Raw genomic sequence first — 12,321 nt, 5'->3', positions numbered from 1 at the left:
TAAACTAAAGGCATACCCACGAAATTTGCGCTAGGACATATTTTTCTGTTTAGCCCGTCACAAGCTTGTGACCTCTCACAAAAAGGGAGAGGGGACAAGGTGGGACACCCCCATGTGCTTCCCACCCACCTCTAAATATGCATTTTGTGAGAGAAAACGGTATCCGTTACAAGTTTATGACAAATATCGCCCGTTTTCAATGAAATTTTGTGATTGATGATAGCAATCATGTGCAAGTATGATGCAGCAAAATCATGTGCAAGTATGAATGTACGATGCAGCAAGTTGTTGGTTTGTTTGCGTTTATATTGCCTTTTTTTAAGGTTCAACCGCTGTATGTGAAAGACTAAAATTCGTATGTAAAAAGATTACCACAGACAAAATACTTTTTCACTTTCCCAATTTGAGTTAATACATAATGTCCCTTTTTTTCAGTTGATGGGTGGAAAAGAAGCTGTCGGCTCCGAACAGGCAAAGATGAACCAAATCCACATATCTTCCTGCACTTGCAACCTTTTACCTTACAAATTCCCAACCTTTTCAATTTTTAAATTCTTTTTATCTACCAAACCCTAGTTTTTTCCCTTTCCCAATCTCACTTGAATATTCAAGAATCTGAACTTTAAACTACAGTCAGAAACTGGGAATTGCTCAAATGTGATAAATTTGGGTCTGATTTATGGGTTATTTGATCCAATTTCAGCTCTAATCTTCACTAGAACTAATCCTAAGGTATACAATTACTCATTTCTTGACATATAGTACTCCGTATCTAATTAATGTGTTTGTTTATTTATTTATTTTGCATTATAATTTTAATTTTTAGGTGTTTTGGTTAAGCTATGAGAAACTTATTTGGGGCTGATGCCGTGAAATTCTTTAGTATACCCGGTGTACCACGTCATTGTACACGAAGCCAATGAAAATGTTGGAATTGAGAGCATTTTCTGCAAATAACTAAATACGAGTAGAAATTAAGTGAATAAAAATTAAGACTTGTGAACTAAGGTGTACCGTACCATAATAGCAAATTCGAGTAGAATTTAAGTAGAATGAAAATGTGGTATAGCTGTGTAACTGGATTATACATCTGATGTAGTACATCAGATGATATAGTTGTTTTTGAGCATTAAGATAAAGTTTTTGAGTTTTAATTTAAAATTTTTTAGTTTTATTTTAAATTTTTTGAGTTCATTTAACATTAATCTCAAAAAATTATATTATAACTCAAAAAAATTACATATAAGCTCGGAAAAATTTGATTTTTGACATCATAAATCTAAAATGTAATTTATAAACTCTATAAAACTCAAAAAAAAAAAAAATACACAAAAACTCAAAAACTCATTAAGTGTGAGGTAGTACATCTGATGTACAATTCTATTTCTCTGCTAGCTGGGGTAGGTAAGGATTTTTCGCGTAACTAATAGTAGTTTTGGTAATTGTTGTTCAAGTTAATTTGTCTGTGGTAGTACAATCGGAGAATTTATAGCCAGTAGGAATGTAGGATAACTGATGTACATTTATGTTTTTTCCTTAACTGCTTATAGCTTAGTCGGGTAATTTGGAGAATGTAGTAACCGGGTTTGTGTGTAACTCTGTATGGAATGTTCCAAATGGACGTTCATGGTAATAGAGGTGTACCATTACGCATGTAGCTATGATCATTTATATTTGTTTCCTATCATGGCCATCCTCATAGATGATAAGAAAACAGAGGCAGACGCGACGATTTTTCCACGAATTTCCTACGAAATATACATACTATTCCTTCATGCGTTGCATGTTTTATTTAGATCTTTGCATATTTGCTCCAAACATTTCGTAGTCTTTGGAAACAATTTCTATGTTTGGAAACAATTTCTTCTTGTTGCTATTACCACAGTAAGGTTGCATACATTCGAGCTCCCCTTACTCCCACAATCTGGAGGAGCCTTAAAGACTATTGTATTGTTGTTTAACAAAGCAATCCCAATGTCTCCCAGAGTTTAGAATTACTTTGTTTTCCATTTTCAACGAAGCCATCTTTGGTTTTCTAAAGTCGTGGCGCTTCTTTGTATCTTGAAGTACCACTCCTTCGATCATTTCTCAAAGCAATTTTCATATCTGGTAATATAGAAACAACCACTTTCTGTTGCTAACACGAGTAAAATTGTGTACATCCCACACCCTACTCCCCAATATGCGGGAGCCATTGAGGCACTAAGGTAATGTTATTGTTGTAAGGGTTTAGGCTTATTTGGCCTTGATTATTCTGGATTTGAACATGACGGCCGTCATTTGGACACTAAACAATGCATGTAGCCCATACCATCCTTCTGAATTGTAGTCGGAGTTCATTGTATTCTGTTCGACAGAGCAGGCTGTCAGTTTGAATCACGTGGCTTGTTGGTGTTGTTGTATTTGAGTGTGGTGGCGTGATGCTTAGTTAAAAAAAGGGGTTTGTAGTGAGCCTAGTCAAAACGTAGACATGAGACATTGTGCGTGATAGTTTAGGTGCACTAGGGATGAGGCTCTAGCCGAAACGCCTTGGTGTATTTTTGGCGCACCTTGTAGATGAGGCTTGCCCAACGAGACTCACTAATACGCACTTCATATCATTTTCTTCTACAGCTTTAATTAAGCCCTTTCTTTTACCCATTATTTCTAACTCTTACTCGTTATATGTAGACAACTTGAAAATTCAAAAAAGGTATTATAACTCAAAATTTTATTGGAAAAGACAAATTTGCTACCGAAAATAGGTCCCCTTGTGCCTAAAAGGCGCACGCCCCCGCCTTGTTGCTCGGCCCCTTGGTGCGTTTTACGCCTCCTCAAACAAGGTGTGCTGGATATTGGATAGGTCGAGTACGAGGTTGTTAACCTGCTATTTTCATTGCTTCTTCCCCTTCTTTTCTCCCTATATTATTTTTAATCGGGGAGGAGAAAATTAAAACATTTCTCTTTCCTTTCAGATTGAAATGATTTTCCCTTATCTAGTAAAAAAGTATAGTAAGGATCATGTCTTAGATGCGATAAGAAGAAAACTAAAGAATTACTCTACATCATTCGCTTATAATTTTTTTTTTTACTAAGAGTCACATTAGGATTTACTGTGCTAGCGGTTTCTCATTTGGTATGTAGATGTAGATGGAAATGAAAAAAAGTTACATGACCAAGGGAATTTAAACGGAGCATTTCAACTGAAGAACTAATAACTTATTACCCTTTTTCTATTGTATAATCTATGGTTGATGGATCATACAACCGGTTTTATGTACAACCATATTATTTTTGTTAAGCTCATTTGTAAAGCTATGGATCTCGTTTACAAAGCTACTCAGTTAGGTCAATTACTTTGTATATGGGCACAATTCCTTTACAAAGTTACTTAGCTAGCTAAGTAGCTGAGGCAAACTTGATACCTTTAAACTTTTAAAACTAGGCGAGTAACTTCCATCTGGTTGTAGATACAACCGATTGTAGGATCTTTTTTCTTATGACCTCATACAACAAAAAATGATGATGTTATTGGGTGTACATTTAGAGTCATTTGATTAGAGTCTTTGAGATTTTATGGAGTCACAAAATTCTGTAAATTCTAAGTTTTTATAGAAGAAATATGAACTTTGATTTTCAAACCTATAAGTTTAACTTGACTTTTGTATTATGTTTCACTCCTCATTTGCTTTTCAGTTTTCTTTTTCTATATTTTCACATTTTGAGGTGTGCGATCACCCATGGACGGTTCTAAAGGATGATTCATGTCAGCCGACCCAAATCATTTTGGGATTAAGGCTCTGATGTCGTTGTTGCAAAATTCTGTAAAGATTAGCTACCTTAGTTTTTCACATCTCGGGGGGACGGGGCCAATACCAGCCCACAGAGTTCGGGTGGCAGTTTGGGTAAAAGGCAGGATGGAAATGCAGATCTCGTGATGAAGTTTAATGTTTTTGGGTTGGTAACTCTCATCTACGCTACACGTTAAACTACATTGCTTATCTGACGTGGATCTGATGAATGTGACTGGTTGTGATCGACACTTTGGATCTAGAAGGATCCTAGTTGTATTAATGATAAACCTCTTAATGTGTACTTAACATCATTAATCATGTTTATTGTGCTTTTAGACTAAATTTATGGTAACTAGTTCCCTTATGGATTGCGTGGTTATACACAAATATTTTAATGCAAGAACATCTGTCAATCTGATTATTCTTTATTGTTGGCTATGTCAAACACGCCACCGTAACCTATTAGGCGGTTACACGTTGCATAACACAGGGAAGTAGAATCTACTATAAATAGAGCTCTTGGTGTAATCCTGGTGTAGTAGCAGCTTCTCATGGCTCTTGCAAACACTCAGCAATCTCATGGAAAAAAAGAAGAAGGTCTAAATTCTAAATTATTCTCACTTCACTCTGTAATTATGTAGTGCTCTTTACTTTTAGGCTAAATTATTTTCACCATTATTGTGTTTCCTTTTATGATGCATTCTTGCTTTAGAAGGGTAGATGTCTAAATCTCTAAATAACATAGTTCTGTATGCATTTAGGTATTGGTTGGGTTGTGAGTTATTAATCATCTTTATTGGCCCTTATTCTCTATGAAGCAAGAAATATTTCTTCAAATTTTGTGCTACTATATCTTCTCTAAGTCAATAGACTGTATTTGTCAAGTGGCGATTTTTTGACTGAATTAAACAATAGCAGGATTTGGATTTAACATATACGGAGTACTTCTTTTCCATTTTGTAATCTATGTATAATTGTCTCCTTTGTAACTGTTTTTTTTGTTGGTCAAGCCCACCCCCCCACCACCACCAAAACACACACACACACACAAGTGGTGCTTAACAGCTTAAGACTTGTGCGACTGGTTCTTATATGTGGCTGTGTTCCTGATGTTCTTAAAATTTTATGTATTCTAATGTGAGAATGATTAAATTTTGTAATTGTCTGTAGATGCTTTGTACAAAGAGTTGTGGTATGCTTGTGCTGGTCCTCTCGTAAACCTTCCACGTGAAGGGGAGCATGTTTATTATTTTCCGCAAGGTCATATGGAGCAGGTATATGGAGTTTTTTAGTTCTTCATCTCTTAACGTATAATCTGTTCGTTTCGAAATTGCTTTTGCATTGCTAATGCCTTTTTTTTGTTATTCCCGTTGCTTTTGGTGTGATACCCCTTACTGAACTATTTGTCTGTCACGTGATAGCTTTCCCCTTCACTTGTTATAGATCTTATCTGGATATGGATCCGTAGTCATCACATTTGCCAGGCACTCATATCTCCTTATTTTGGTTTATTTTTCTGTACATTAAATGGTATCTGGTTTCCATTTCTGATGTAGCCTAAGACTTGCTATTCTTTTTGTTTTGGAATATGATCGAACAAAGCAAAAAAGCCCACTAAATGGTGCACGCTTCTTTTTATTGTGATCTAGCAGTCAGCCATTGTAAATAGCGATTTGGTTTCGTTATAGGCCATCTGAAAAAAAAAACTGGTAAGGTCGAAACTTGGGTATTATGTCATTTGTGTAAGAAATGATATTTTGAATTTACAAATAAGAATTTTGTATCAAGTGAGCCTCAGTCATTGGATTTATCAATGGTTTATTGAAAATTTAAGGCTGATGCTTGGGTGTTACATCATTTGTGTAAGACATTAATTTTAATTAACAAAGAAAAAAAAAATTGTATCAAGTGAACGATGGCCTTCGGATCTATTCATATCTTCATCTTTTCACTTATCTAGTTCTTTAAATTATCAATTTTTACTTGGATTGATCCTTCTCTTTTTGCAGCTGGCAGCATCAACTAACCAGGGGGTAGAACAGCATATTCCTTCATTTAATTTGTCATCAAAAATTCTGTGTAAAGTTGGTAATATCGAACTTCGCGTAAGTTTCTGTGCGAGATGCTTCTGTATCCTGGTCCCCATTATAGTCTGTTGGTTGAACTGATATATGCCATTAACTTCTCTATTTTGCTTTATCCAGGCGGAACCAGAAACAGATGAAGTTTACGCTCAGATAATGCTATTTCCCGAAAAAGATGTAATTTGCTTCATTGTTGTAGACCCCTCTTCATGATAAAAGTCGAGGGACAGAGATTGTGGATGCCTTTATACAATATTTTATTGTTTCTATCTTCTGTTTTCATATAAATAGTGGTTTATCAAAGTATCAGTCAAGTTACACAACTTATTTATGCACTTCCTGTTTTCTATTTTCTCATTTACATCTTCTCAGACGCCCGTAGATTTATAACTTCACAAACCCTCATATAGAGTGTCAATATCAGGGGATTGGCCCGTATAGAAATAATTGGAGCAGTTCTTTAAGTTAGTGGGTTAATGACTTAATGGGTAATGTGTAAGGTTAATAGTGAAATATGTTTGTCCCTCATTATTTATAGGAGACTGTTTTTCAAGAAAATAATTGTTGTAACACCTTTTTTTTTCTCCCTTTATTAATTCTCAGCAAAACGAAGTAACAGAGCTGGATCCTCCTGTCCCTGAGCCTCCGAGGTGCGTTGTGCACTCCTTTTGTAAGACACTTACAGCTTCTGATACCAGCACACATGGTGGATTTTCTGTGCTTCGGAGGCATGCAGATGAATGCTTGCCACCCCTGGTAAGCTTTGTTTCCACAAAGGTCCCAAATTTTGGAAGTGTTGAGTAGTAATTGAAGAACTAAGGAATCAAAAAGCATATCAGTCACTTCATTCCCTTTTGAAGCGTGCTTGACTGGAATTATACTGGTGCTAAACTCAGGGGATATATTTCTGTGGTTTTATTATAAATCTCTTGTTTCTTTCGTGTTTGTATTTTAATGATAAACTGCTCAATCTGCAGAATATGTCCCAGCAGCCACCTTCGCAAGAGCTTATCGCACGTGATCTGCATGGTAGCGAGTGGCATTTCCGTCACATTTTTCGAGGTTAGAGCTTGAAAGAACTTCAGTGCATTGCTGTGAAATCTAGTAGTAGTGCGTTTGAGCTTTACGTTAGCCTAATCATCTGTTATTTATTTCCCCTTTCGGTGCTAGTTCCCTGGTCTTTTCTTATAAAAGGCCGTTCTGCTGTGTTATCTCCTTGATTCCAAATAATTTGAGGTAGGCTGTAAATATTTTATAAGGAATAAAGTCGAAAATAATACCTCAGGATGAAGATGCATTTTATAATATATTATCTGATGTGAGTGACATTGTGTCAATTCATTCTATCTTTTGCATTGTAAATTATTTTGTGCGTTTACCTCTTGTCTGCACTTGTTCCATTGATGAGTACTGTATCTCATACTTCTGTTCTGTAGTCACTAAACCAATATTATTGTCCGGAATAAAATGTCGCAGAATTTTTTAGTAAGCCATGAATGCATGACATTCGTTGCTGCTAATACATTATCTGCCTATAACCTGCCAACCACACGCATATTAGGACTGTCCAATGTTCCCGTGTTGGCTTAGACATTTAAGCTATTGCTCTAGGCATATTGTTTACATTATATGACGCTGTAGGGCAACCAAGGCGCCACCTACTGACAACTGGATGGAGTGTTTTTGTCAATTCTAAGAAGCTAGTGGCTGGTGATGCATTTATATTTTTGAGGCAAGTTTTATTTCAAATTGGAGCAACTTCTAATAAATTTATATCCCACGCTTTCCATTGGTTCCACTTCCCCCTGTTCTACTTTTTTCTTTTTATTTGTATTATTATCTATGTTTAGTTCTCACCTTGACTACCATGGACAGAGGTGAAGATGAGCAGCTATGTGTCGGAGTAAGGAGGCTAATGCGTCAGTTGAATAATATGCCATCCTCTGTCATCTCTAGTCACAGTATGCACCTTGGTGTTCTTGCCACTGCAGTTCATGCAATTCAAACGGGAACTCCATTTTCAGTTTTCTACAAGCCAAGGTTCATGCTTTGTTTGAAACTTCTTGTGTGTGTTTGCTAATTTGTTGTTCAGCATTCATTCGTGACATTGTTGTTTGACTGACCTGCTACAAACAAATAGTTGTCATGCATTCTAATGCCTTTCAGTCTATAAACTGTTATTCTTGACAGAACGAGTAGGTCCGACTTCCTTGTTAGCGTGAACAAGTACCTTGAGGCCAAAAGTCACAAGCTTTCTATTGGAATGAGGTTTACAATGAGATTTGAAGGTGATGATGTTCCCGAAAGAAGGTATATTTCGTTCTTAACCCTGCGTGGTTTTTGATTGTTCGACTCTGAATATTTGTTTTTATGTTTTCTTTTAAACTATGGTAGGTTCAGTGGCACAATTGTTGGCGTTGCTGATTCTTCATCTTCGAGCTGGGTTGATTCTGAATGGAGATCTTTGAAGGTTAAGATTAATGAGTTGATATCTATTGATGTTTCATTTATGTTTATTCATAATGACTATCGAAGTAAAGGCTCACTGTTTGGTGTATGTTACAATGATTGTCTATCCTCGAAAGCTGAGGTTAGAGGATTGCTCAATATCATGGGTTGCCTCACTTGCCTCTGTTTTCAGGATAGATAAATCGTTTTGTCAGCCTGAAAGGTTTTTAAATTGTTTTGTCTTGCTCTGCAGGTCCAATGGGATGAACCTTCATCCATTCTGCGACCTGACAAGGTTTCACCATGGGAACTAGAGTCACTTGTGGCAAATAATTCCGGCAACTCACAGCCCGTCTTGAGAAATAAGCGACCGCGTCCTGCCACAATACAACCGACAACCATTGATATGTCTTCACTGGGTATATTATCTGTGCAGATACTTGGGTGATTTTACATAGAATGTTACTGTAAAATCCACTTTTATTTGACCTAAATACATATTAAAAAAATCTAATAGCTATGAGTATAGGTAGGTGTCTTTGACGGATAATTTTACAATCTCTTAGTGTAAAACTGTTTTACAGGAGATTTTTTCCATTATCTGTTACCTCTTATATTACTCATTTATGTCAAATCAGGCATCTGGAAGTCACCGTCGGAGTTTCCCTCTGCTATATGTTCTGAAGCTGAGCGTACACATGATCAAATCTCGTCAGTGAGAAGAGCTTGCTCTCTTCGATTGACATCAAATAACGCTCTTCCTGCAGCATCCAGCCAGCGGATTTTTTTTCCTAACAGAACAGAAAACATGGAGTCTTGTGGTTTAGATGCAAATAAAGAAACTGGCCAACCGAGAAAGAACGGTGGTTGTCGACTATTTGGAATTCAACTGATTGGTTCTTCTAATTTGGATGAAACTTGTGGTGGAGCTATATTGTCAGAAAAGATCGGTGAAAAGCATATAATCCCACCTCTGGAGGTAGGGTCCGACCATTCAAATGGTAAGCAACTTGATGTGCCTTCATTAAGCGGTGATCCTGATAAATCTTCACAGAAATCATTACCGGAGTCCCAAAGCAAGCAAAGTAGGACCTGCACAAAGGTAAGTCTTCTTGTGTCATTTAAGTTATCATTATATCTCGTGCTTATTTACTTCAGATTGTCCTCTCCCGTCTGTGTGCCATATTTTCTTTATGAAAGAAAATATTGTATTGTCCTATTAATAATTTCCTTTTGGCGTTATGGTCTGGAGATTTCCCTTTGGCGTCAAATAGATTTCTTGTTCCATTTAAACTTGTTACTCCATGTTTGTTTGTAACACTGTGTGCAATTGAAAGTTATGCCGAATGTTGGCTGCAAAATTACACTTCTCATAGAACAACTTTACCCCTATCTATGAACTCAAACTTGACTGCCTGTGTCAGACATCAGTGTATGTCGGAGTGTCATGGCGAAGTACTTAGGGTGTTTTTGGTGTTATGTCGACTTGCGATACACAACAAAGGTGAATTTTCATAGTAACATAGGTCTCTATCTCTTTAGAAATTAGTCACCTTTTTACCGTAACATGTGTGATTTCGTTTTATGTTTCTTTTGTCATTCTTTGGTCTTGGAATCTCATGACTCATTTGTACCTAAGTTTGGTGAATGAGTGGTAAACCTGATAGTTGGTACTCGGTCAAATGATTTTTTGTATATTTGTATGTCTATCTTCTACCAGTATTAAGTGTAAAATGGTGAACTTTTATTAACTAGTGTCGCAACACTCCAAAACGTAATGAGAGTACCAAAGCTGGAACCATGAGTATTCCTCATAATGGTTTAATCTGTGTTTGTGAGACCTGTTCAAGAATGCCTCAAATTGTTCTAAATTTCCTGCTTTGCTTGATCATCACATCATGCTAAAAGCCTAAAACTGTGACACTATTTTGCACATATTCAGAACTCAGTAAAAAAAAAAATATAAGCCTAGATTTTTACGGGCATTCCTTGCAATGTCTGAATGAACTTCAGAGATTAAAAATTTGGTTACTCCGTATTATTTTTCGCATTTTTAGAGGTCTCAGAAGAAATGATAGGCCTAAGTTTTTTTTTTTTTTCCTAATGCCTTCAATCTTTGAACTAGAGAAGGCGTGGCCGAACTCTTCCTATAACTGAAATCTAATACAACAACAACAACATCATAGCCTTAATCCCAAAATGATTTGGGGAACTGAAATCTAATAGTGGACCTAAATTATACATACCAGGTTCATATGCACGGCATGGCTGTTGGGCGGGGTGTAGATTTGACTCATTTTGATTGCTATGAGAACCTCCTCAAGAAGTTGGAGCAGATGTTTGATATTAAAGGGGAGCTATGTGGTTCTTCTGAGAAATGGCAGGTTGTCTACACCGATAATGAGGATGACATGATGATGGTCGGAGATGATCCATGGGAGTAAGTTTCTCTCCTCACCCATTGTCTCACAACTTTTATGATTTATCTATTGTGTGTCAACTCCTGCCCTACTCCGGGTACACCTAGCCATTTGAAAATTTGAACCAATAATTTAACAATTCAAAGTCATTAAGTTTCATTTGTCTTCAAGTCCTTCAATATGGGTCAGTTGGATACATTAAAGTATTAAACCCCCTTACCCACATGAAAGTATTGGGGTAATGTCAATGTTGCTCTAACCGTAATGCGTCATGCAGCCATGCTAGCTCTTTTGTAGCGAACCCATATTGTAGGTCGACATTACCATGTATCAGTTTCGAAACATCACCCCTCTATCCCTCGTCAGCTCAGCTGTCATGCTTGGTGTCTGATGGATGCTTCCTTTTATACAGAGAATTTTGCAGCATGGTCAGAAAAATCTTCATCTACACATCTGATGAAGTCAAGCATCTTGCGCCAAAAAACAAAATCTATGTTGCCGTGCATACCAAGCCAAGAAATGTTGATGTTGATATGGCAGTTGCCTTCTGAGGAGCAGCAGTCCTCTGCCGTGGGCCCTACTTGCTGATATCCATGACTTATGCTGGTCTAATAAATAATTAATGGAATAAATCGATGAAACTGCAGTATAGGCAGATTAGTGAAATTAGGGAGGGGCAAATCTAGAAAATGCCATCAGTCTGTCTTGTGTTTTCTCTTTGTTGTCAAATGTCGGTCGAGTTGTAGTGTTATCCATGCCATGCTACCCTAATCTTTGTATATAAATAACTCCAATCTACCTACCTATCTATCTATATTTTCCTTGGTTAATAATGCCTTGAATCGTCCATTGTTTTACTATGGGGGTTTGTAGCGACTAGGTTCACTGTCTCGTCTCCATTCGGGCGACCAGCTACATCATGCATTTTAAATCTGCTTTAGTTATAAGCTTAATATGACCCTTTATACTTCCAAATACTTGCAAAGTTGCAATCAGTACACTTGTAGGCTTGTAGTTGTAGGTTGTAGTAGGGGTGAACAAAAAGTGGTCTGTACCGGCAAACCGGACCGACCCGGACCGGCTGGTCTGGTCCGGTCCAGACCGGATATATACCGGTCCGGTCTCCGGGTCCCAAAAAATATGGTGACCGGTCTCCGGTCCGGTCCACATAAAAAAATAAAACTAAATTTGCCTTATAAATTAGTACCGGTCCGGTCCAAACCCGGAAAAAACCGGACCTAAAGGGTTCCGGTCCGGGTCCCCTTCTAACCGGTCCGGTCCGCGGTCTTGGGATATGTGGTTATCCGGTCCGCGGGTTCATCCGGTCCGGTCCGGTCCGGTTTTGGACCGGTGAACACCCCTAGGTTGTAGCTACAAAACTCGTCGTAGCTGAAGTTGCACAACATATTTCAAGGGTTATGCTCAATCATGGATATGATTTACTCAATCATGGACATAATTGACCATTATACCCCTTAAAAATAAAATACCTTCATTTACAATTTTGTTTCACTCCAATTTATCCTCTCAATTTACTCACCCCAACTACAACCAGCTAACCACCGTGCACCAACCCCCACTGCCCCTCCCTGCCGG

The 12,321-nt window shown here is 37.4% G+C and overlaps 1 protein-coding gene across 3 annotated transcripts; it reads left to right on the top strand.

Moving 5' to 3' along the window:
* The first annotated feature begins 410 nt into the window (after window positions 1-410).
* On the top strand, window positions 411-11,555 carry LOC141622289 (auxin response factor 1-like). Of its 3 annotated transcripts, none has more exons than XM_074438335.1 (15): window positions 411-732; window positions 4,264-4,370; window positions 4,944-5,047; window positions 5,783-5,878; window positions 5,978-6,034; window positions 6,461-6,613; window positions 6,835-6,919; window positions 7,499-7,589; window positions 7,733-7,897; window positions 8,048-8,167; window positions 8,252-8,327; window positions 8,559-8,724; window positions 8,944-9,407; window positions 10,555-10,745; window positions 11,138-11,555. In XM_074438335.1, exons 2-15 carry the CDS (start codon window positions 4,325-4,327, stop codon window positions 11,274-11,276), a joined length of 1,953 nt encoding a protein of 650 aa, XP_074294436.1. In that variant the 5' UTR covers window positions 411-732; window positions 4,264-4,324; the 3' UTR covers window positions 11,277-11,555. The 3 variants fall into 3 exon arrangements, with proteins under 3 accessions (XP_074294436.1, XP_074294438.1, XP_074294437.1); XM_074438336.1 differs by having other exon boundaries at window positions 445-732; window positions 4,240-4,370; XM_074438337.1 differs by lacking the exon at window positions 4,264-4,370 and having other exon boundaries at window positions 421-732.
* Window positions 11,556-12,321: the final 766 nt, after the last annotated feature.

This window comes from Silene latifolia, chromosome X, assembly GCF_048544455.1.
Source record: "Silene latifolia isolate original U9 population chromosome X, ASM4854445v1, whole genome shotgun sequence".
NCBI classification, from domain to species: Eukaryota; Viridiplantae; Streptophyta; class Magnoliopsida; order Caryophyllales; family Caryophyllaceae; genus Silene; species Silene latifolia.
Note: the sequence above shows the minus strand (reverse complement) of the source record. Positions and strands in the feature narration are given on the sequence as shown.

Bases quoted from the DNA above. Each gene is read 5' to 3' on its own strand.
- LOC141622289 (XM_074438335.1), top strand. From the start codon at position 4,325: ATGGCTCTTGCAAACACTCAGCAATCTCATGGAAAAAAAGAAGAAG. The intron at 5,048-5,782 runs GTATATGGAGTT...CTCTTTTTGCAG, and splicing joins CGCAAGGTCATATGGAGCAG to CTGGCAGCATCAACTAACCA. The intron at 5,879-5,977 runs GTAAGTTTCTGT...TGCTTTATCCAG, and splicing joins TTGGTAATATCGAACTTCGC to GCGGAACCAGAAACAGATGA.